This window comes from Sceloporus undulatus, chromosome 6, assembly GCF_019175285.1.
Source record: "Sceloporus undulatus isolate JIND9_A2432 ecotype Alabama chromosome 6, SceUnd_v1.1, whole genome shotgun sequence".
Classification (NCBI taxonomy): Eukaryota; Metazoa; Chordata; class Lepidosauria; order Squamata; family Phrynosomatidae; genus Sceloporus; species Sceloporus undulatus.
The window spans coordinates 146,152,071-146,175,175 of record NC_056527.1 but is presented as its reverse complement, the minus strand read 5'-3'; the positions used below and the strand labels follow the sequence as shown (position 1 = coordinate 146,175,175).

Sequence of the window (23,105 nt, the reverse complement as noted above, 5' to 3'; positions counted from 1 at the left end):
TCTCCTCCTGAAATCATTTCCCATTGGAGGCTCTGAGGCTGAGAGTGTGTGACTCTCCAAGTGGGTTTCCATGAGGGGGGTTGCCCACCCTCTCTGCACCCCTCCTTCCGTAGAATCCTCGCCTGCGCACCATGGAACCTCCAGTCCCTCCGACTCCAGGCCTCCAAGCCTGACCGGGGCAGGACTCTGCTCCCTTGGTGCCTTTCATGAAGTTGGCTGGAAGTTCGTTTGTTTTAAACCACAAAGTCTCCCTTCTTTACTAACAAAGTCTAGCAATTTATTTGCATTCAGTTATTGAACAAATATTGCGATTCATTCGCATACAAATTATTGAACTCTTAAAAAATAAATTACAGTATGAAAATAGGAAGCTATATACTGCTATCTATCTTTCTCTGACAGCTACAAGGTTTGTGGCCACGAAAGGCAATGAAGGCAGCAGTGTTTGACCCAAGGGGGCTTGGGGGGGGGGGGCTCAGAGACCCTCCATTGGGGCAGTGTCCGGGGCAGTCTAGGGCCAAGGAGAAGGACCTGGTTCACAAGTGTGAAATGGGGCAAGCTGCAAACCAGGGGAGACCTACAGTTCCCATCACTCCTACTCAGCACAGCCAGTGGCAAAGGATGATGGGAGGCACAGTCCTGCCAACCTCAAGGGAAGGACACATTTCCCACACCGAGGTAAACAAGCCACAAACGCTGAAACTCAGGAACCCAAATGCTCAGGGAAATGCTGACAGGTCCTGCCAGTCGGTCCTGGAGCATCTCTTTCATCAGGCAGCTAATTTCCCAGGGAAAGAGGGAGGGATCTGGGGGAGAAGGTGGGGCGAGGCCGGGGCTCCCCAGGGCCTCCATTTGGGTGCAAGGTTTTGAGTTCTTCTGAAACTTGAAGCGATCAGGAAACACACAAGTATACTTCTGTTGCTGCAAGAGGAGGGGGCTTCTTAGGAAGCCATGCATGGCAGAGGCTTGGACTGGATGGCCCTTGCAGTCTCTTCCAACCCTATGATTCAATGATTCTATGATTCATGCGCTTTGGCACTTCTTTGGCACTTAGATGAGTCTCTGAGCCAAGAAAGGCAGGGCTGGGGCATCCACTGATGCCGGCCTTCTCCTCCCCAGATTCCTTGGGGATCCCTGCCCCATTTCCTCTACAGGTCCAGGCTGGAAAAGGGGCAGCAGATGCATGACTGACCTGAGAGAGCTGCCCCCCAATTCTTGGCCAAGGTTGGCCCTGATACAAATGACATCCTGGGCAAGGTGCACCTTCCCTGCTGCCTATGCACAAGGCACACAAAGAGCTTTGGGGCACTGTGCTGGGCAAGGATATGGCCGTGCCACTTCTATCACCTAGCCTTTTGGCCACAGAGTTTGGGAGATGAAGGTTATGCATGCATTGCATTCTCTTGTCCTCTGGCAGAAAGGGTGTCTTGAGTCGGGTTGAGCTGGGTATTTCTCAGTGGCTGAGAGGAAATCATAATGATGATGACAAGAGGTTGTGCAAACCTGTTGCTGATTTTCATTTGAAATGAAATGACTCATGCAAAAATTGTGAAAATCAAATTTGTAAAGATATCTGGGTTTCAGTTAAAAAAAAAAACCTCTGAATTTCTGTACAAACAGTGGCTTTTGCAAAATCCATTGTTTTCTCCATAACATTTTCTTTAGCTCTAAACTCAAAGCAAAAATCCAAGGTTTTTTTTTAAATATATATATATATATATATATATATATATATAGTTGCAAAGTGCAAGAAAATCAGCAAAAAGTGCAAATAAGTCACCATGTCACCCAGCAGGGAGAAAACCTTGGAAATTATTCCCTTTTGCACATGAGAATGAAATAAGATGCCCCCCCCCCCCCCACTTACAGTAGCAGCCTGAACCAATGCCATCAGCCCAGGCCTTGGGGCAAAGCAAACAGAGGGCCTTCTCTCAGGAAATCTATTTCCTAGGAAATCCATTCAAGCAATGTAGAGAACTTTGTGGGAAGGGGGCTGGAAGGTGTTAAAGGCACTGAATATGAGGGAAGGGTGATGTTTCGCTTGGGGGGGGTGTTTTTGTCTCTGGCTCAATGCAGAAAGAGTGGAATCAACAACTATTGGGCCACTGAGGCCCTCCCTCCACCCCACGACGGTACAGACCCATCCAACAGCCTCTGGACCTAGGACCCATCCTTTCCGGGGAAGGAAGCGGCCGGCCATCCCCACCCAGCGCCATCACCTCAAACAAGTCTCTGAAGGTCCAAGAAGGTTGGGGGGGGGGCTCCTCCAGCACAAAGCTCCCTCCCAGGGAGGACCCCTCTGCCTCTTGGCCCCTCCCCTTGGCAGTGTTTGCAGGAGACCTCCAGGTGAGAGGAAGCCTCCTCCCTCCTCTCTTTTGAGCTGCTTCTCAGGTAAACAGGGCTGGAGGGGGACCACGCAGGGTTCAGTTGCCTTCACGAGGTGCTTCTCCTTTTCAAGTTTTGGGGGCTGTCTGGGTTGCTTTCTTTTTTAAGAGGGTGGGCATTTAAGAGGGTGGCCCCTTCCAGCCACATGTGTCCATATTAAGAAGTGGCAGGTCTGGTCAGGCAGGCTCACAGGCTTCCATAGCGCAGAGGTAGCATATTGCAGGGGGGGGGTCTTCCCTTTCCTCCAACAGCTAGAGCCAGAAAGAGCTCTCGAGACGATGAAGGGAGACCCTCGCTGCCTCCTCTTCCTCCTCCAAGCAGTGATCTGCTGCAGCCTTGGATCTGGAACAGGGACTGCTCCTCTTCCTCCAGCAGCTTCAGCAGCAAGGGTTGGGGTTTGGGGATCTGCCAGGAGGAAAGGCCATCAGGCCGGTTACTTTTCCAAAATATTGTGGCGTCTATGGGGGCATTCCCACTTGCCTATAAAGCGGATCATGAAGTGAATTAAGAGGTGTCGTTCCCACTAATGCCCGCATTAGTTCCTCAATGCCCCAGAATCGTTTCCACTGCGATTCGATTCAAAATTGAATTATATCGTATAATTCGAATTAGATGCCTATAAAAATAGGTTTTAAAAAATAGTAGGTTATAATGCGGGTTATTTTTGAAAGCGGGGTACGATTTGCGGTATCCGAATGGGAACGAAAGGGTGTCTGATGCGGGAACCTGGAGATGGAAGAAGAGCAGCGCTCAAGGGGCTGGCCTGGGGGTGTCACCCTCTTTCTTCTCTTTCTGCATCACCAGTGCCATTTTCTTTCTTCCATTCGCATAGCCTTTCCCCCCGGTGGATTGCAACCTCCCCTCTGCTCCTCATTCATAGACCGATGTGTGAGGAGAACCATCAAACACCATTTTAAACTATTATTTTTTTCTTTTTTTGCCTCTGCCTGAGCGCCTGAGCAGCAGATGGGCTTTGCAGGACATCCCTGCTTGATTGCCTCCCAGACAGCCCAGGAAGCAATGGGGGAGGCAAAGGGATTTTGGGGAAAGGAGGCTCCTTCCAGAGGAACTATGGGATGGGCTTTGCAGGACATCCCTGCTTGATCGCCCCCCCAGACAGCAATGGGGATGGCAAAGCGATTTTGGGCAATGGAGAGCCTGGACGCCCAGGGATCTGAGGGGGGGGGATCAAGCCTTATCTTCTCTCTTCCCCAAAGATTCTCTCCCCAATAATGAAGCCCACTGCCTTCTCCTCCTTGATCCGATTTGCCAAGCCTCCTCCTAGTCTGAGGAGACATAACAGAAGAGCCTTGGATGCAGCCAATTTTCATTGGCTGCCCTAAAAATAAAAAAACCCTAGACTTGTGACGTCTGAAGCCTAGGCGCTTGATTGACAGCTTGTGTGCACAAATGGGAACGGGGAGCAAGTTAATCCACTTTAAAATAAAGCGATTTAAAATAAATGGGAATGAAAACAGGGTCTAAATGAATCGAGGTAATTTGCCCCTTTTGGTAATGGAAACGATGGAAAAAATTCGAATTATTCCCGGAACATAATCTGAATCAATATAATCCGTTTTATCTGCCAAGTGGGAACGCTCCCTGGAATACTGTACACTGGAAATTCAGGCTGCTCTGCTCAGAGCTGCTCTGCCCAGAGGCACCACCAGGGGGCAGCAAAGGGCTCCAGGGGACAGAATCACCCCCCCCCCAAAGAAAGGCAGCAGCCATGACCTCTGACCCAGCAGCAGCCCTATCACTCTCTTGAGGGAGATCTCCTCCCAAGAGCTATAATTTCCCCCTTCCAAATTGAGGGCACCTTCCCAACGCTCCTGAGGGCCCAGACTGAGGGGCAGCAGCAACAGTGTTTTTGAGGGAAAGCGGGCAAAGAGAGTCACCTACGATGGGGGGGGGTCATGCCTCCTCTCCTGGTAGAGTCGCCTCCTGTGCCTCCGCTGGGTCTCTGCGCAGCTTCTCCTTCTCAGGCCTGTTTTTCAGGGCAACAAAGGCAGCAGGGGTCAGCAGCCCCACAGAGGGCAGGGGAGGCAGGCAAGGGGGGTAGGGGTCACATGAAACCAGGAGGGAGCTTGGAGGGATGGTTTTGCTGCAGAGGTGCCTGGGTTCCCATCTGAAGGGGCTCCCATTCTGAAGGGGCCACCAGGCGATGGTGCCCCCCTCTCACTGCAATTCATGGCCATCAACAGCAACCCCCCTCCCCTTCCAGCACAAACCCAGCAGCATCCTTGAGTGCTTAGGGCTTCTCTGCCTCTGCGCACTCTGACAGGGTCGACAGAGACAGCACAATGAGGTGGAAGGGAAGGGATGCACCACCGCAGAGAGGAGGTGGCAATGGGGACGGTGGGGGAGGAAGGGGTCAGTGGCTTGCACCGTTCCTGCAGTAAAATTTCACTGTCTATTTACAAACAGCAGCACTGACCAAGGAGATGGGAAGGCTGGAAGGTTTCACTCAAGGAACAAGACTTCTCTTTGCAGTGATGGTTTGTTGGTGGGAACGTTAACAGAATGGCTCCCTCACCTCCCATCTGGGCTGGCATGGAGCACTTGATCTCTCTGCCCCTCTTTATGCTGTCATTCTCAGCCTTCATCTCAAACTGTCTGAAAGACCAGGCTGCCCCATTGGCACTTTTGCCCATTGCTTTGACTTCCAAGAGGCTGGACCCTAGTCCCCCTCCCCCACCGCTTTCCCAGAGGCACTTACAGCTCCGTCTCCACCTTCGGCTCCTGCCTTGCTTTCCGCCTCTGGCGGCAGACCACCACCACGACCACAATGGCAATCATCAGAGCGCAGGCCCCACCGATGGTCAGGGCCAGAATATGGATCTCTGAGAAGCTCACTGTGAGGAGAGAGAAGGTGAAGTAAGGCCCAATGGTGGGGGGCAGAGGAAGCAAGTAGACGCAGCGGCAGACTCCTCTCCCCCGTGAGCCTTCCCTGGCTGCCAGCACCCCCTCAGCCCTCTGTTCAGGTGGACCTTTCAGGACAACGCTCAGCTGGATCTCCCCGGCCACTCCGGCCACGTCGGGTGGGTTCTTCACGAGGCAATGGAAGGTCCCGTTGTCCCTGGGGCTGACGTTCCAGATCATGATGGAGGCATCCCCCTTGAGGGCGTTGCCATTCCATGTGACTCTGCCCGAAAAGTGGCCCGTCTCAGGTGGGTAGGCCTGTTCATGGTAGTAGAACACCTGGGGGAGGAGACACCTGAGGCTGGCACCCGCTGCCCTTCTCTTAACACAATTCCTCTCCTCAAAGTTGCCCCTCTCCCCCACCCCCATCGCCTGGTGAGCATTAAAAGGCTACTGAAGAAGGCAGACCTCGAACGGCTCAGATGCAGCGCTGCCTGGGCCAGTCTTGGCATGCGGGCAAGTGAGAAGAGGGCAGGGGCTGGACCCCAAGGGCTGCATCATGACGCACATACGGGTGTCTTTGTGTCTGGACACATGGGGCTGGTGCCATTTCTGGCTGCCAAATGCATACCCCACAGCCAGCACCAACGCCACCTGCAATATCACACAGCGGAAAAGCGGAAAACGGGTGGCCAAGCAACTTCCAAGGAGTGGTCCCAAAGGCAAAGTCTCCCACCCGGTGAAGACAGAGGTCCACTCACAAACTCTGTTGGGCCCTTGGCCAGGGACTGGAAGTGCCAGGAGACAGTCAGTCGCTGGGTGATGGGGGCATGGCTCTGGAAGGAGCACTTCAGGTGCACGTCCGTCCCATTCAGTGCTTCCAGGGTCCCTGGCGTGTAGATCTCCACGGCTGCTGCCAGCTGCGCCACTGGGAAGAAGAGCAAGGGAGATATTGGGGAGGCACAAAGGACCCCAAAGCACCCAATGGAGCCAAGCCAGGATTGGGTGCTCATGCTGCACCCCCCCCCCCAAAAGTGGGTGTGTTTCTTGTTTTATTTGCCCGGGGGCCCCCCCCCCCCACTGCCAACTGGTTGCCAGAGCTTCTCAGGTGCCCCCCTTCCTTGGGAAGAAAGCCCCCCCCCCCAAGAGCCAGACCCCTTTCTCTGTCCTATGGGCTGCCCCAAGGGGGACACATGATGGGAACACGCCGGACTCTTCCCCATCCGGGGAGGAAGTTGCAAAACAGGCCCCGCTCCGTCCCAAAGGCCAGCAACGGACCACGGACCGGTGATTCCAAGGGCGGCGGCGGCGGCGGCGCTTCGGGGTCCTCAGGCCCGGGACGAGCCCCGACAAGAGCCCAGGTAGTGCCGCCTCCGCCTCCTCGGTCCCTGGGGGGGGGAGGAGCAGGTGAGGGGCATGAGAGCCCCCCAGGAAAGAGAGGAGGCCGGGGTCTCTCTCTAGCCGGGAAAGCAATGGGGAGAGAGGGGTTCGAATCCCGAGCCCTCGGCCAGAAGGAACCCCGGGGCGAGGGGGGGGGCTTGGGCAAGTGGCCCCTCTCAGCCTCGGAGGAAGGCAAGGGCCATCCTCCTCCAAGGAAAGTCAGTCACCGAAGAGCACACCAAGAGCAACAGCAAAGCCCTGGAAGGAGAAGGGAAAGAGGGTGCCAGCCCAGTGCCCCTTTCCCAGCCAAGGCAGGCAGGAGGGCGACCTGTGGGGCAAGCTTTGCCTCCGGAGGCACACCTTGGATGGATGCCCCGGGTGCCTCGGCCTCCTTCCCAGAAGAGGAGGGCAGGGGACAGGCCTGGGGCCTCTCTCTCTCTCTCTCTCGGAGTGCCCCGATCTCCCTGCCGCCCACCTGGACTCACCTGGGGCCTCCCTTGGGATCCTCCCGGCCAGAGGAGGGAAGGGCCCCGAGGGTCGGGGGTCTGGCCTTGCTTACCGAGCAGCAGGAAGCCAGGAGGCCTCCTGGAAAGGAAGGCCATGGCGGCGCTAGTCCAGCGGCGGAGGCTGCAGGGGGGGCCCGGGTGGCTTTCCTCTTCCTCCCGCTCCTGCTCCGGTGCACCTCCGGCGCTGGACTACCTGCCTTCCTTCCTTCCTCGCCCCACCTCTCCCTCCTCCTCTTTTCTGCCAGGTGCCGAAGCAGGAAGGGCAGGAGCAGCGCCCTCCCGGCCGTCCAGCCTCCGCCTCCGAGGAAAAGAGGGGCCCAGGGACCCGTCCCCTGGCCCAAGTTTCAAAGCTGGACCCACTTTGGGGGGGGGGGGGGGGGGGGGGGGGGCGGAGGCCTCTCGGAGTCCCAGGTGGGCCCCCAGGAGACAGCCCCCCCCTCCATCGCAGGGGTCTCAGGACAAGCCAAAGCCAGGGCTTTCGGTGGCTTTGCTGGCCGGGCTCAAGGGGCTGGGCGCTGGGAGGGGTCCCTGGGGTGCAGAGGACAAATCCACCCAAGAGGAGGGCCAAGGGCCGGACAGAGCTCCCTCCCGTCGAGGCCACAGAGACCCTCCTTTCCGAGTGGCCGCTCTTTCCGCTCTTCGACCTTTCAAGAACGCGAGGGAGCACTCTGCACGTGCCCAGAGTCTCCCTCGCCCTCCTGATATTCCCAGAGACAGAAGACGAGCCCCTAAGGACTGGCCCTCCTCCAGTCCCGGCCCCCAAAGAGGGCCTCCCTCCCTCTGCTGCCCCCAACTTCTCAGCCAGGCTGAAGGGAAAGGTGGGCTGCCGGAGGCCATGAGCCCGGGGGGGAGTAGATGGGGGTCTCCCGCCTCAGCAGCCAGCCCTTCCCGACCCTCCGCCCCAGAGTCTCTGCCGCCGTCCAGCCCCGATGGAGGACCGGGCGCGTGAGAACGAAACCCCCCCCCCCCCCCCCCCCCCCCCCCCCCCCCCTTTTGGGGGCCGCCCCCCCCCCCCCCCCCCCCCCCCCCCCCTCCGCCCGAAGTCCCCCCGTCCGAGGTGTGGGTCTGCTGCAGGGTCGCAGCCTCCCCCCAAAAGCTCCATTGGACCTCCTTCAACCCCCCATTGGCCCCTCTGTGACCCCCACCTCCTGCCTCTTTTTCAGTGGGGGGCCTGAGAGCCCACCGCTCCAGAGGGAAAAGAAAGGCAAGGAAGAAACCCAGAAGAACCAAAAAGGGCTGGGTCAGATTCTCTACAGCAGAACCTGGGAAATTTGCCTCTTGGACTGCAACTCCCAGAATCCCCCAGGCATCAGTCAGTGCTGGCTGGGCACTCCTGGGAGTCAATCTCTCAAAAGGAAGCTCTCCAAACTCTGACCTCGCCTTGCCCCTCGTTTTCCCAAATGGGCTCCAGATGCTGCTTCAAAGGGAGGACCAGATCAGGGCTGCCCTACAACTAGAAGCCACTGCCAGCCTCATGGGCCCCCAAAACTTTCCCTAGCCCCCTTTGGATGCCCTCCAAGCCCTTGGCCATCTCTGGGCAGACTGGGGGGCGGACACTAGCCTGGGGGCCTTTCCGTGAAGAGGAGCAGCAAGAGGAAGGGCATCAGAGGAGGAAGAGGGGTCCCCCTGGTTCTTCAGGGGGGCAGCACCGCAGGGAGCCCATGCTCAGGCTGAAGACTGGGGAGGCCTTCGCCGGGGGCCACACTTTGAGCCAGGCCCTCTGCTCTCCTCCCCCCACTCTTACTCCCTAACAAAAAATATCCCTATGATCCTCCCCCCAAAACCTAGCAGGGCTTGAGGGGGGGCTCAGCTGAGGGGACCTGGTCGCTTCTTGGATCCAGAGCCCAATAAGGGAACCAGGTGGAGGGACCAGGCCCACCAAAGGAATGGCTGTGCCTCAAGGGTGGTCTGCCAGCGCTGGGGAGGCCGCAAGAGACCCCCCAGATGCTTAGGGGACACCGGGCCCTTCACTGGCAGCCACCTGAGCCACCGCCTCCTCCTCATCTGCTACTCCCCCCCCACACACACACACAAACCCACATGCTTCTTCTGCACTTCCTGGCAGGGCTGTCGCTCTCACAGAGCAGAGGCGAGGAGACCTCTTCCCCTGACTCTGCTGCCACAGACTCTGCTCTTCTGGTACCCCCCCCCCCAAGTGCCACTGCCAGCACCTGCCCCTTCCCCAAGGCAGAGATTGCAAGAAAGAGGCAGCGGCTGGAGGGGAGATGCACTGGTGGGTGCCCTTTGGAGCCCTGCTGGCCCTTCTCCCTGGACTGCGTGAGTAGTACCCCTGACAGACCCTGGGAAGAAGGACGGGGGACAGGATGCATCTGGATGTAGTAAGAGACCCCCGGAGACTCTGCCCCAGGATCAGTGCCCCCTCCCCAGAAAGAGCCATCCTAGGCATCCAGCTGTGACTGTGGTGTGTGGGGGGGACGCACTGTGTTTACACCCCACCGAGAAATCCCACCCTCCCATAGGCCTTAAAGGTCTTTTAAAGCCAGCAGCATCTCCCTCAGTCTGTGTCTGAAGCCACTGAATGTCCAGCAAAGCATCCCTTACTCTGGGGGGGGGGACACAAGCCCCCCCCCCTTCCACTATGCCACCTGCCACAATAAACAAGGCTGAAGGTCTCCGTTGGGGTGGGAAGGACACCATGGATGGGCGAGGGAAGGAGCTTACTCTGGCACTCAGTCACTGGCTGGTGCTGGCTGGGTCTTGCCACCATTGGCACCTTCTTCTGCTCAGGGGCTTTTGCACTGTAGCACTATGGCGACAAAGCTTTCTGAAGAAGCAGCATTGCCAAAATGCCCCCAAAGGAGCCCACCCCTAATTCTCAGGGGCTACAGCAAGCCAGCTTTGCTCTCTGCCCAGGGAGGATGCCAAGTGATAATGCCAACATGGTGCCTACTTCTTCCTCACTGGTGCTTTCTTTTTACTTTGCAGCTGGTTCTGTTTGGGGAGAGATTGGAGGTAAGCCAGACACCTCCCCCCCCCCATGCTTGAGGCAGCTTCCTGTGGCCTTTCTTTCCTCTGACTGGGTGGGACTGGGGCACCGAGGCTCTCTATGCTGGGAAGAGGAGGAGGAGGCACTGGGTGGACTGGGACTGGCAACTGGGTGAGGGCTGGGGCACCAGTTTCCTCAAAGCCAGATTCACCCATGCCCACTGACACTCTAGGGCACCTTTAAAACTTACTTGGCACAGAGTTGGATTCATCTGGGCCTCTTCGCTTGGCGGCTTCCTGTCCTCTTTCTTTTGCATAGAAGCATCATACTCTGAAGTGGATTGGGGCCTTTCCTACCCACATCTAAAGGAAAGCACTCAGGCTGCCTTGTTTGTTTGACTGCATGAATTTTCTATCACCCTTTCAGTGGAAGTATGGGGCTGAGTTGTAGGGATCCTTGCAAGGCCAGTTGCCTCACAGTGACAAAGTTTGCAGTTATACAAGGGACCAAGGGGCGCAGATTCAGAGTCTGTATTTGCTGGTGGGTTTTAATATGCATTGGCTTTATAGGTTCCTTTCCCTGTGTTAGAAAAATGATTATGGTTTGGTTATTTGTGGTTAAATCAGGTTAGCAGCAGCAACACAGCAACAAGCATGTACTCCACAGGTATTTGGTAAAAACAGCTAGATCTGAGCTTCTGGCAAATAAACAGGATACATTGGTAGGTAAAAGAAACTTACTTTATTGCTACATTTAAGTTCTACAAAAATAACTTAACAGCTCCCTAGAGCTGACTCTCGTGTGTGTAAAAGTAAGAAGAAAAACGTCTTTAGTAGCACAGGCTGGTTTCCGGGTCCATGTTTGGTGAGAGGAGAGAGAGGAAGAGAACAAAGGGCAATAAACTTCCTTGAGCCCCAGAAAAGGGAGGATTATGGGAAGTGACCTCTTCATAAGTACACTGACCAAATGACCACAGAGATATACTTCTGTGTTCCTGCATAGAAGACCCCCCCCCCTTCTCAAGGAAAGAAACATAGGTCTATGAAACAAGCATGGATGCCAATACTCCAGCACCCTGATGTTATATGCTGTGTTAGTTGGTGTTGTTCCCTACAGGCATAAATGGGTAAGAGATAACCACCAGCAGCAATGATTTACAATTTCTCTTCAGAGATCCAGGTGGACATCTCAGGGAGCTCTGTGACTCTCACATGCCCTGCAGAAGAAGCATCCTGGAGACATGGAAAGGTGGAGGGAATCGAAAATCCCCTCTCCCTCTCGGATAATCTGGAGAAAGGACAAATGGCCACTTGCAAAGCTGGGCAGAGCACCAGGGCGGTTTATGTGAAGGTCAAAGGTCAGTGCCTGAGGGGAGGGGAGCTGGCAGGGGGTGGCCCTGGTCCTCCCATCTTGCCACCATTTTCCCACAGAAGAAGGCTGAAGGATCTGGGCATGATGTGGCAATGGAGCTCCCCTGCCCCAGCACTTGGTATTTGGGGGCTGAACCCAAGCCCTGGAAGCTGGGAGAGAGGAGGGGGACAGGAGGCGACCCTCTTTCCTTCCTGCCCAAAAGTCGGACTCTCTGCCTTGACCGTGTGCTGGTGGTTTTTCCGGCAGCATGTGAGGACTGCGTGGAGCTGGGCCTTGGGCTGGTGGCTGCCATCATTACCTCTGACCTTCTCATCACCCTGGGGGTCCTCTGCATGGTCTACTTTGGTTGCAAGAATCACGCAGCCACCTTCCACGGCAGGGTTGGAGGGGCAGGCACCCACGGGCAGCCACGGGGTGAGTGAATGCCTTTCCTGCGGAGCATTGGAGTTTCTGGGGTGCACTCTTACTGGTCTGCCCTCTTGGCTAGGCCCAAGAGGGCTGGGGGGGAGGGGGGCAAGGGGGGAAGGGGGCTACCAGGTCAGCCCTTTTCTCTTTGCCCTTGTGGGGGGCCAGACCCCTATTTGAGGGTGGGAAAGAGTGCCACTCGCTCTCCTGCTGAACTTGCTTTATGGGCTGAAGGAGAGGGTGAAGCCACATGGGAGCCCCAGAGGAAGGGGGCAGTGGAGGCCAGGCCATGGGGGTGACAGCTGAGTGATGGGGAAGGAGGGGATTGGGGAGTCCCCTGTCCAAGGTGAATTCCTCCAGAGACAGAGGGAAGGAGGGAAGAAGGGAAGCCCAGGGCAATGGAAGCACCCCAGCTGAGCCCCTGGCTGGTTGTGGAGAGGCCGCTGCCCCTCAGATCCCTCTGCCTTTTTTTCCAGATCAAAAAGTGGACCACCCCCCACCTGTCCCAAATCCAGACTACGAGGTAAGGGCAGACTGAACCCTGGGGGGCAGGGAGAGGGTCCACTGGGCAGTGTCTGTAGCTGAGGGAGGGACACCTTGTGGGGACAGGAGGCCAGCAAGACCCCTCAGCCTCTCCAGGGAGCCGCCTGGGGTCTCCTGGCCTCCAGAAGCCCCTCAGGGGCCAGCACCCAAGAGGGAGAGGGGCTGAGGGGTGTCCCCCTTGCAGGCAGAAGCCAGCAACTGATCCATCCCTCTTTGCTCCTGCAGCCCATCCGGAAAGGCCAGCGGGAAGTGTATGCCGGCCTGGGGGCCCGGGCCTTCTGAGGGAGATCCACAGCAAATGAGGAGGAGGACTGTGCCCCAACTGCCCCTGTCTCGGCAGGCAGCAGCAATGGACATTGTGGGCATGTGTGCCACCTTCCCCTTTGGCATCAGTGCTTGTGTTCATGGGTCTAAGTGAAGTGGGGAGATGTAAGGCCACTTTCCCTGAGTCTCCCCTTCTGGCTCCTCATTCTGCCTCTGGGGCCCTGGTCTACTCCCAGGATGCCGTCCATGGTCCTGCATGTCATTGCCCCCAAGCCCTGGCTGGGGTCCTCTTGACCCTGAACCAAAAGGGGGGGGGGAAACAGGGCAGAGAGATCTCCTCTGGGCCCTTTCACACACTCCCCCCCCACAAATATTTGTGTTTTCCTTTGGTTGTGTTTGTGAGGTGTCCCAATAAAGTTCCTTTTGCCCAGCACCTGTCTGCTTCAAGACTCCTCCTGCAGCTCTTTGTCATTTGGTTGTGTATGTTCCTCATTGAGCAGCTCCCAGAATTCCTCACCAGGAATTCATGCTGGCTAGAGTCATGGGAATTGCAATCAAACATCTGAAGAGCAGTATAGTCAAAATTCCTGGGGTCAATTGCAGGACCTAAAGTGGATGAGAAAAGGCTTTACTACCCAAGGTACCAGATCCTGTCTGATCTTGGAAGCTAAGTGAGGTCAGCTGTGGTTAGTCCATGGATAGGAGATGGCCAAAGAGTCCCAGGGGCTGTAGGCTCTATTTCAGAAGAAGGAACTGTCCAAACCACCTCTGAGGACTCCTTGCCTAAGAAAACCCTCTAGAATATATGGTGATGCCATATGTTGATAGGCAGCTTGAAGGCACATCCTCACACACAAAGTGGAAGAGGCAGCTCCAGCATCCCAGTCAGATGACCCTCCAGCCTCTGCTTGAATGCCTCCAGCCAAGGAGATCCTTCCAACTGGCCCTAAAGCAGCTGCCTGTTCCACTGAAATAACAGCTCTGACAATTAGGACATCCCTTCCAGCATCTGCCTTGGCTTTGCTCCTTGCTATTTCCACCTGGTGATTCCACTCCTGCTCTTTGGGGCAACAGGAAACCAGCTGGCTCCATCTTCTGCATGATGGCTTCTCTGGAATTTGGAGAGCACCATCAAGTCTCTCTTAAGACATTTCTCTTTGGGGTGGAACATGCCCAGCAGCTTTTTCAAGGCTTCCTCATAGGAATTGATTTCCAGAGTCCTCTTCTCCCTGGCAGCTCTCCTCTGAATGTGCTATAACTTGTCAATCTTTCTTTATACCTGTGACACTTTGTGATTCAATGGCAAACAAGTACTATTGCTTTTGACCCCCCACTGCATCCTCACAGGCCTGTTTTACCTGGTCTGTGGCCTTTTGCAGACCAAGCAAAAGAAAGATCTATTTGAATGCTCAATTACTTCTGGTTGTGACAAGTTTGGGTTGTCTTTGCAAAGAAAGGTTGCTCAGATCTGCCATGATGGGGACTCTGCAATGAAGGCAGACCAGGTGCTGGAGGTGTCCAGGGCAACAGCTTGTCCATCTTAACTGGACATGCTCCCTCCAGTACCCTTCCATGGGAGTCCCTACTGGCACTCTCATTATGCAGGTTTAGATGCCAAACTAAAACCTTCCCCTTGGGCTAGGGCTTCTATCTTTTCATGAGTTGCTTTTATTATCTGTTCTACAATCTTAATATTTTAACATTGAAATGAGCCTCATAATTGTTTTGGTTGCTATTTTGTTGATTGTCCTGATGTTTTATGATTGCAAATTGCCCTGAATATACATTTAATATAAAATAAACACAAGAACTGGGCCTGACTGCAAGGCTCACCATGTCATATTTGGCATGGGAAACAGAAAGGCCCTGAGGGGTGTCTCCCTGTCTTGGGCCATAAAAACACAACAGTGAAAAAAGCAGCTAACAAACCATATGTTGACAACCACCCACCAAAGTTGTTGCCTGAGGCACCTGCTGCCACACATTGCCTAATGGCAGAGCCAGCCTTGGCCTCTCCATAGGACAGGATCCACATTGAGCCCAAACTGAAGGAGGCAAATTGACAATGACACCAGCTGCGTGGGGAGGAAGAACTGTAGTCCCATAGAAGAGCACTTGAACTGTTTCGCTCCCCACATCTCCTCCCCCCCCCCGTCCTTTTATTGTTCCACAGGATGCGGTTGGAGCACAAGTGCAGCTGCATGTTGAGGAAGACACAAACAGTGCACATGTCATAGCACAAATGGCGCCCATTGCGCAGTTCCCCTCTTCTCCACTGTGCAGCTGCACCACCTTCTGATTGTGCCAAAGTAGCCCTCAGATTTTGGGGTCATGCTTCCACTCAAGGTCCTTTTGGCTACAGACCATCCAAGAATGCAAGGTTTTAATCAAACAAGCAATGCCTTTATTGAGGGAGACGTAAACTGCAAAGCCGATGGGGGTGACATGCAAGAGACTTTAATTGTGAGAAGACAGCCTTAGGGTCGCCATAAATCGAAAACAACTTGAAGGCACACAACAACAATAACAAAAATGCCGAAAGTCTCCATCTTCTGCTCCTAAATTTAGGCATCTAAAGCAAGGACTTCCCCAAGAACCAGACTCAGGAGTCTCACTCTCAGTCCTGTCCTGCAGCATAACCTGGCCCTATTCAGCTGTAGGCAGGACCTGGATTTTCTTTTAACATGCTCAGAGAGGATACCCCTCCCCTTGTCTTCTTTATTGGCTATTTAGTTTAGCAAAGAAACAGACCCTCACTCCACAATCCTACTCACTGATCTTTTTTAGGGCTAGGCCTGATTAAAATCCTGAGCAGGTCTACCATTCCGCCAGTATGAGAGGGAAAAGGGGGTTGTCCTGGTCACCTTAAGAAACAATTGCACAGCAAGAGTCAAACTATCTTTGCACTCTCCTCTACTGCCTGAAGCCATTTTCCATCTGGAGGTCTTGGTCGCTGAAGCAGGAGCTGTCATCCATCAGTTCAAGCAAGCTGAAGAGACAGTCAGGAATGCCAGGAGCAGACTGGCCTCTCCCCTCCTTCACCCAATTTTCACCGGTGGCGTGTCTTGCCAACCCCAACATGGCTGTATTGCCCATTGTTGCGTTCTCCAAGAGGCTGGTGGGAAAGAGAGGCCTGCCTTTAGATCCCGGGCCTGTTCTCCTTCACCTGCTTGAGGCACAAAGGCTTGGAGCAGGTAGCGGAGGAAGCAGCTGAGAGAAGAGGTGCTGAGCCAAGCAATCTGCAGGCTGCCTGGGGCTGAAGAGCTGGGCAAAACCAAGGGTTCCTGGGGGCAAGTCCAGGCCACCCTACATGGCAGGGAGGTGGGGAGGGAGGTGAAGCACTCACCTGATAGAGCTGTTCGTTGGCCAACAGGTTCTGCTTATCGGAAGCTACTGTGCCAAAAACAGAGAAAGAACAAAAAGAAAAGAGGAAACCTTAGATCCTGGGAAACAGGTTGAATGGCTGGGTCAGCCAAGGGGGAGACACCACTCTGGAGCCAGGGAGAAAAAGGAGGAGAGTGTGCCCACGTTGTAAGGTGTGGGAAGGTATCTCTTTGGGGGCCCCATGGAGGAGGGAGGACGGGTGCCCTCTGAGAGAAATAGATTTGAATCAAACACATAAGATTTAATAAGAGTTAGAAACACATGACTAGCGTAGAAAGAAATAATCGTATGCTATAATTAGATTACATATACAGTGGATCCTTGTTATACGCTGGGGTTTGGTTCCAAGATCCCCCGTGTATAACAAAATCTGTGTATGCTCAAGTCTCATTAAATATAATGACATGGCAAAATGGTGTCCCTTATAAAAAATGGAACATCAAGATAAATTTATACTTTTTTGGAACATTTTCAAACCGTGTATGCTTGAATCCGTGTATAAAAAATCCGTGTATAAGAAGGGCCGACTGTATAGACAATATGGAACCACATATATACACGTATATTATTATAATTAATATATCTATTCTAATAGGATTGAGTAAAGCTCAGCTGAGGCCCTTTAACTGAAAGGGAATTTTATAAAAATATATAAGTTAGTAAAAGAAAGAGTTTTTAGATAAGCTTTTTATAACACTGTTATTTATTAAATATTAAATATATTGTTTTATAAGAATAAAGGGGGGTTATATGTTTGATAATAAATAAGATACACTTATAAAATATGCTGGACTTAGTTATTTTAAATAGTATTTTTGTCTCTGTTAAAGATTATCAAAATGGCTAAGTGTTCTGTTTAAATAAATAAATAAATAAGAAAGACTGCACCTGGAAGGACAACTTTGCAAAGGAGGCAAAACAGTTTTTGGAGCCAACTGATAAGAGAGCTCCATCTTCATTAAATGTCAAGAACACTATTTATTTGGTGGGGTTACTAAAAGTCAAGAGATATCCCCTTTTGCGCATGCGTAATGGGGGGTGATGAATATTAAAACACACCTATGAATTTATAATGGCTAATTTAAATGGTCATGAGATGTATGATGAGATATGCTATGGGTGGAGTTTTACATACATGAAAAGGTGGTCTTAAAATTGATCATATGTCTAGATCTGGCCCATAAAAAAATGAGATAGAAATATTGTAACAGAAAATGTCTTATAAATACTGTGTAAAACCTCAGGCGGTGTGCCTCTTGCCTGAGACACCCCTTCTTGCAAGATTGTAATTAATAAATTGGAAATTGCTGCTTCACTTGTTTTGTTCTGATTAATTTGTTTTGGTACTTTGGTACTTAGGGAAAAAAATCTGTATCTCATACCCTCTACATTCCAGCCCTCCTGCGACCAGACAAAGCAGCCCTTCTCCTGCCCCCTGCCCAGGAGTCTCACGGCTGTAACACTAGCACCATGGAGGAGGAGGGAGGCCTCCTGCCCCCAGAAAGTGCCCAGCTCTCACCTTGAGACCGTCGGCTTGGCTCCTCTACAGCAATGCAGTACACAGGGAAAGCCAAGAACAGGGTGGCCACAAGGCTGGCCAGGAGGATTCCCAAGATGGTGGGGAGGTTTAGGTGGACACAGTTCTGGCACACTGCAGGATGAGAGGGGAGAGTGCTGAGAAGGCAGCATCCCCCACCCACCTCACTTGCCCAGCAGCACACCCAGGTCTGGCCTGAATGTCAGAGCCCCTCGGAGCAGAGGGTGCCCCTGAGCCTGTGCAAACTGCTCATCCCTTTACTGCAGCTCTGGGTCTGTGGATGCAAGTGGATGCGCCCCCACCCGGCCCCATCCTACCTCAGAAAGTGGGGCGCAGGATGTGGCTGAAGCTCCAAGGCCCACTCACCCTGTTAGACGTAGCTGGCAAGATTATGTCCCTCCCCATCGGTGGCCAGTACAGGCCCAGGCTGACACCAGAAGGGCCAAGGGGCCGGCCGCCAACCCAGGCCTAGGTGCCCATGGGGTGAAGCCCTCCAGATGCATCTCTGAGGGCAGGGAGAGGGGGAGGAAGGCTCACGCACTCCGGAAGAAGACCTGCAGGGAGGCATTCTTTTTGGGGTCTTTTTCATAGCACTGGTAGAAGCCTCTTGGGTCATCCATGGCAGACCCCAAGGCCAGCTCCTTTCCCATGTTGTTTAAAGGATTCCCATCTTTCTTCCACTTGATTTCACTGCTCCCTCCTTTACACTCCAATGTGATGTTTGTTCCTTTAGGCTTCACGATGATGGCTAAGTCTGAAAGAGGAACATGGGGAGGGGGCTGGGATGAGAAAGGCAGAGGGAACCAGCCCATCCATCGTCCAGTCCTCCTCTGACAAGGACACATCTCTCAGGAACAGGAGGCAGGAGGAGATCTGTCCTTATGACCACTGTAAGGGAAACGTGGCCTCCAGTGTGGTGGAAGCCTTTGCACGAGCCTGTGCCAGAGAAGGGCTACCGGACCCCTCCCAAGCAACATAAGAAGTTGAACCCTGTATCCCTGGCCCTTTGCACTAATCAGGCATGGAGGCCTCTCGGTGGGTTCGGGGCAGCTATGGGGGCATCAGCAGTTGGGCACAAGAATGTCCCATTTCCCCATGGGGGGGGCAAAAGACTGCGTGGCCCCTGGGGCCCATGGACCAGGCACACTTTTCCCAGCAGTCCTGGAAACTGGACCACCTGGATCTTGCCTGATACACCATAGGCTTTTAACTGGGTGCATGTGAGATAGATGGATTTTTAATATTAATATTCCCACTATAGATTTATAGAAATGGCTGCACCATGGATATAGAAATGAGCTTTCTGGAGTCAAGATTGTGTGTGTAAGAGAGAAAGTGCTGAATAGGATATGCAGTAAAATGTTTAGAGAACAAATTTGCAAGCATCAAAGGCGTCTAGCTTGCTTTGAAAGCCAAAACAATTAGGAACAACATCCTTGAATGAAGGAAATAACACATGAGTGATAAAGAGTGATGGAATATTCCAAATGAGTCAAAAATGTATTTTAAATTATTCAGAATTCTGTGTCCTGATTGAAAGAAAGATTTGTACGTTTGCACTTTGAACCAGCCAATAGAATACATTGTTAGGGACCTCATTGTTGAAATTACCTATATGAACAGCCATTTTCTTTGCTTTGGGGCCTCAGTTTTTTGGAACTTGATTTCCACTGAGGACTTTTGCCCGCATTAAACAAATCTGGATTCTCAGCCTTCTGGGTCCTGTTGTTTTCTCTGCTCTGTCAAGCCAGTGGACTTAGTGAGAGAAGTCCAGGCTTTTAAGAATCCTATTACACATGGGTCTGAGTTTACTTTCATAGGTATCATTTTAAATGGTGTTTTGAATTATCTTTTATGCTTCTATTCAGTGTCTTAATTGTTTAAATTTTATTTTAATTATGAGTCACTTTGAACTGATGGATGGAAGAGGGGAATAGTAAAAACAAAACAAACAAGCTTGTTTTTTGCTGCTCCAGAGAACAGGGCCTGGAACAATGGATGCAAACTGCAGGAAAAGAGATTCCACCTCAACGTTAGGAGGAACTTCCTGACAATAAGGGCTAGAATCATAGAGTTGGAAGAAACCCCAAAAAGGGCCCTGATCCATTCCAACCCCCTTCTGCCATGCAGGAACTCTCAATCAAAACATTCACGACAGATGGCCATCCAGCCTCTGTTTAAAAACATCCAAGGAAGGAGACTCCACTATAATCTCAGAGGAAAGAGTGTGTTTCACTGTTGGACAGTCCTTACTGTCAGGAAGTTCTTCCTAATGTTGAGGTGGAATCTCTTTTCCTGGAGCTTCCATCCTTTGCTCCGGGTCCTGTTCTCAGAGCAGCTGTTCGACAGTGGAACAAACTCCCTCAGAGCATAGTGGAGTCTCCTTCCTTGGAGATCTTTAAGCAGGGGCTGGATGGCCATCTATTGGGGATGCATTGATTCAGAGTTCCTGCATGGCAGGGGTTGGATTGGATGACTCTTGTGGTTTCTTCCAACTCTCTGATTTTATAAGCAAGCAAAAAACCCAAACAAACCAAGAATCTCTCAACAGAAGTGCCAAGCCCAAGAAGTGGAGGCGCAGAGGAAGCTGCCTCTCTTGAGCCATTTGCTCTAGCAAGGGCCTCCTTTTCTACCTGTACTGGTTGGCAGCTATATCCCTCCAGGGCTTCAGGTAGGACTTGCCGTCTCCCTGCCCCACCTAGAAATCCCTTGAGTGAACAGCACAGAGGGTCTCCCAAGTAAATGGTCCCCCCTCCCAGAGATTCAGTCACCCCACCAACACAGGTTCTCTACTTTGTAGAGGGTGTCCTGGCAGGCTGGGAGCCTTTCTCTCTCTTATTTCCACTCTTCCATCATTTACCTGTAGTCAGGGTTACCAGATGCCATATGCTCAGCCAGGGGCATGCTTTGTCTGACAGTGAGGGAACAGCTCCTGGCTGTGCATTTTATGTATCTGTGTGAGACCTTTCATTTTGGCCCTGGAGGTGATGCTTGCATCTCCTAGATCTCTGGTGCTGCTGCTACTGGCCCTGCTGGCCTTGCCAGGTTGCCAATTAATGGATTGGGGGCACATCTGCAACATGCTTGTGGATCACACCAAGTTGCTCAGCCTTCCCTCCCCAGAGAAATTAGAATGCAATGTACCTTGTCCAGATTCAGGATTCCCAGTGAAGATGCCTGAGAAGAAGAGGGATAGTTACACCTTAAGAAACATGGGCCAAGCTTCTTGCACCTGGGACTGGGGGAAAAAGGCAGGGTTTAGCCCTGACTGAACACTTCAGTAAACATTCATGTGTGTAACTGGTAACAACTGCTATTTCAGGATGGAGTACAAAAGGCTCTAAATACTCTAAAGGCACCAGATCCCATCAGGTCATGGAAGCTAAGCGAAATCAGCCCTGGTTAGTCCTTGGATGGAAGACTGCCAACAAATACCAGGTGTTGTTGGCTATATTTCAGAGGAAGGAACCAGCAAAACCACCTCCAAGGATTCCCTGCCCAAGAAAACACTTTGAAATGCATGGGCTTGTCCTAAGTTGACAGGCAACTTGAAGACAGACACACATACACACACACACACACACACACACGATAATAATAATGGCAGAGACATTCATTTCAAGTGCTTGACCTGGCACCAAGATGTGCAGGTTCTTTGAAGTCTAATGCATGAGGGAAGGCAAATGCTCAGCGGGAAAGCAAGCCCTGGCAACCAGCCCCTCAAAGCAATGGTCTGGCTACCTTTCTCTGCCTCCTCCCCATGAGAGGCCCTGATTTCCCTTTCACTCCCATGCTGAGACCAGGCATTGATCACATGGCCTTCAGTCTTTGACACTCTGCTGGTGACCTCTGAGCCCTACCTGTGAAGAACAGCCCAAGGACAGCCGCAGGCCAGAGAGACCATCCTCTTCCCATCTTTGAGTCCCTCTTCGGAGTTGCACACTTGGATGCCCTGGCTACCTCTTTAAGCACCAAACGACAATTTCCCAGTCTGCAAAACAACCTGGATGAGGATAGATCTGAATGTTGCCTTGGCTGCTTGCTGTGCATAAAAGCAACAAGGAACGTCTCTGTGGTCCCTTGGCACAGGAAGCCCGTGGTGGATGCCTCCCCTTCCTCTCGCAATGCAAGGCCTTAGGTGAGCGGAAAATGTCAAGAGGTGCGAGGCAGCCTCTTTTCTGAGAAATGCAGCTGAATCACCCTTAACAGCTCCCTTTCTGAAAAAAGGAGTGGAAAACAGAGAATGGCCAAGAGACCTCTGTGCTGCAGGGCTGACTTTGGCCCTTCTCCCTTCTGCGCAGCCGAACCAAAGGAGGAGTCAGAATCTGTTTCACTCTGCATTAGGCAAGAAACTTTCCCAAACCCACACAGAAAGAACTGGTGGCAAAGTAGGAGAAAGTGTCAGGTTAGCAGACATGTCCACTATCTTTTGTCTCACCCCTAGTAGCCCCTTCTGTGAATGTCTCACAAGGAAGAACATTTTGGATTCTACATCAGGGCAAGGAAATGGGACCAGTTTGCTTTCAGTTCTGAGCGCTCCCAGAAATAACGCCTGCAGGGTCATCTGGAAAGAGAATTAGCTGGAACAAGGAAAGAGAATATTAGGCTTAAACAAGAGTATTACCAATTAAAAGCTGCCCTTCGGATGGGAGCAGAGCAGTTTGCCCAGAAAGGGCATTTAACATGCCCCTTGTGTCTTCCTTCTGTTTTCTCTTGAAGCATTACCAGATTGCTCTGGACAGAGGACGCACCTTGCTCTCCCCATGCTCTAAAACCTGGCCACTGACCAGGTGCCACAGATGGCCAAGGCCCTCTCTGGTCCCCAGGTGCCCAGGAAGATTGGCATCAGACCCAGGGGAGGCTCTGCTGGAGGCTCCACACCGTTTCCCACTGGGGCCTCATAGGAAGCCCAGAAGCTGCCTGTGTCCATGGAAGGGCAGGCAAACGGTGTGCCTTCTCCTCCATGGTCTTGTGGCAGGCAGTTCCAGGGGCCAACCAGGGAGAAGTGTGTGTCCATGCCAGCCTCCACTCTGCTTTGTGCAGGTGACCAGAGTCGCATCCTGCATTCCATCTTTCTGGGATTCCAAAAGGTCCTCCATTCTGAGCATGGTGGCTAGGAAGCAGTGAATCGCATCTCTGTGCCTGTTTTCCGCTTTGCTTTGGCCATGCCCTTGTCCTCCTTTGGGGCTATTGGGCCAGCCTAGGCCCCTCCATCGCCTTCTGGCCGAAAGCAGGCACTCAGGGGGTGTCTCTGTGTTAACGTCGGTGTACACTTTATTTGATTGTGAGTGGTCACCTTGAACCACTGGAGAGGAGGAGACCGTCAAAGCGAAACACATAAGAAACCCAAACAAGCCAAGAGAATGCAAAGACAAGCGCCACGCCCAGGTGACTCCCAGAATCCCTCAGGCAGGCAGCGGGGTCAGGGGTCACGGCGGGGCGGGGGCACTTCTGGGAGGCTAATATCGCCCAGCTGCCGAAGCTTGCGTCTGCGCACGCGTGGCTAGTTCTGAAACGGCGC

At 52.8% G+C, this 23,105-nt stretch overlaps 3 protein-coding genes across 16 annotated transcripts; 1 reads left to right on the top strand and 2 right to left on the bottom strand.

Annotated features, from left to right (window-relative positions):
- Positions 1 to 1,948: 1,948 nt before the first annotated feature.
- Positions 1,949 to 10,481, bottom strand: MPZL2 (myelin protein zero like 2). 3 transcript variants are annotated; one of them, XM_042476968.1, is made up of 6 exons: positions 10,331 to 10,481; positions 6,009 to 6,175; positions 5,376 to 5,586; positions 5,105 to 5,240; positions 4,288 to 4,372; positions 1,949 to 2,790 (listed from the first exon to the last, which is right to left on the bottom strand). In XM_042476968.1, coding segments are annotated over exons 1-5 (588 nt in total). In that variant the 5' UTR covers positions 10,332 to 10,481; the 3' UTR covers positions 1,949 to 2,790; positions 4,288 to 4,299. The 3 variants fall into 3 exon arrangements, with proteins under 3 accessions (XP_042332902.1, XP_042332901.1, XP_042332900.1); XM_042476967.1 differs by lacking the exon at positions 10,331 to 10,481 and adding an exon at positions 7,187 to 7,445 and having other exon boundaries at positions 4,284 to 4,372; XM_042476966.1 differs by lacking the exon at positions 10,331 to 10,481 and adding an exon at positions 7,187 to 7,444.
- Positions 6,426 to 13,096, top strand: CD3E (CD3e molecule). Of its 5 annotated transcripts, none has more exons than XM_042476956.1 (7): positions 6,426 to 6,608; positions 7,379 to 7,544; positions 10,080 to 10,106; positions 11,252 to 11,437; positions 11,698 to 11,865; positions 12,333 to 12,379; positions 12,625 to 12,815. In XM_042476956.1, the coding sequence occupies exons 1-7, from the start codon at positions 6,441 to 6,443 to the stop codon at positions 12,679 to 12,681; spliced, it is 819 nt and encodes a 272-aa protein (XP_042332890.1). In that variant the 5' UTR covers positions 6,426 to 6,440; the 3' UTR covers positions 12,682 to 12,815. The 5 variants fall into 5 exon arrangements, with proteins under 5 accessions (XP_042332890.1, XP_042332886.1, XP_042332891.1 ...); XM_042476954.1 differs by lacking the exon at positions 7,379 to 7,544 and adding exons at positions 9,199 to 9,250; positions 9,290 to 9,410 and having other exon boundaries at positions 6,494 to 6,608; positions 11,252 to 11,865; positions 12,625 to 13,096; XM_042476952.1 differs by having other exon boundaries at positions 11,252 to 11,865; positions 12,625 to 13,096.
- Positions 13,097 to 15,044: 1,948 nt separating this feature from the next.
- On the bottom strand, positions 15,045 to 22,954 carry LOC121935436 (T-cell surface glycoprotein CD3 gamma chain-like). 8 transcript variants are annotated; one of them, XM_042476958.1, is made up of 7 exons: positions 22,727 to 22,949; positions 21,445 to 21,587; positions 20,729 to 20,761; positions 18,126 to 18,338; positions 17,567 to 17,698; positions 16,010 to 16,056; positions 15,045 to 15,778 (listed from the first exon to the last, which is right to left on the bottom strand). In XM_042476958.1, exons 1-7 carry the CDS (start codon positions 22,921 to 22,923, stop codon positions 15,713 to 15,715), a joined length of 831 nt encoding a protein of 276 aa, XP_042332892.1. In that variant the 5' UTR covers positions 22,924 to 22,949; the 3' UTR covers positions 15,045 to 15,712. The 8 variants fall into 8 exon arrangements, with proteins under 8 accessions (XP_042332892.1, XP_042332895.1, XP_042332896.1 ...); XM_042476961.1 differs by lacking the exon at positions 22,727 to 22,949 and adding an exon at positions 22,023 to 22,201 and having other exon boundaries at positions 21,445 to 21,801; XM_042476962.1 differs by lacking the exon at positions 22,727 to 22,949 and adding an exon at positions 22,023 to 22,201.
- Positions 22,955 to 23,105: the final 151 nt, after the last annotated feature.

Coding starts and splice junctions, on each gene's coding strand:
- CD3E (XM_042476952.1), top strand. CDS start 6,441: ATGATGGGAACACGCCGGACTCTTCCCCATCCGGGGAGGAAGTTGCAA. Junction 7,545..10,079: donor GAGGCCTCTCGGAGTCCCAG/GTGGGCCCCCAG, acceptor TTTACTTTGCAG/CTGGTTCTGTTTGGGGAGAG. Junction 12,380..12,624: donor TCCCAAATCCAGACTACGAG/GTAAGGGCAGAC, acceptor TTGCTCCTGCAG/CCCATCCGGAAAGGCCAGCG.
- MPZL2 (XM_042476967.1), bottom strand. CDS start 7,229: ATGGCCTTCCTTTCCAGGAGGCCTCCTGGCTTCCTGCTGCTCG. Junction 5,587..6,008: donor CCAAGGGCCCAACAGAGTTT/GTGAGTGGACCT, acceptor CTCCTCCCCCAG/GTGTTCTACTACCATGAACA. Junction 4,373..5,104: donor CCGAAGGTGGAGACGGAGCT/GTAAGTGCCTCT, acceptor CCTGAAAAACAG/GCCTGAGAAGGAGAAGCTGC.
- LOC121935436 (XM_042476958.1), bottom strand. CDS start 22,923: ATGTGTTTCGCTTTGACGGTCTCCTCCTCTCCAGTGGTTCAAGGTGAC. Junction 18,339..20,728: donor GAATCCTGAATCTGGACAAG/GTACATTGCATT, acceptor TTCCTCTTTCAG/ACTTAGCCATCATCGTGAAG. Junction 15,779..16,009: donor CCAACGAACAGCTCTATCAG/GTGAGTGCTTCA, acceptor CTTTCCCACCAG/CCTCTTGGAGAACGCAACAA.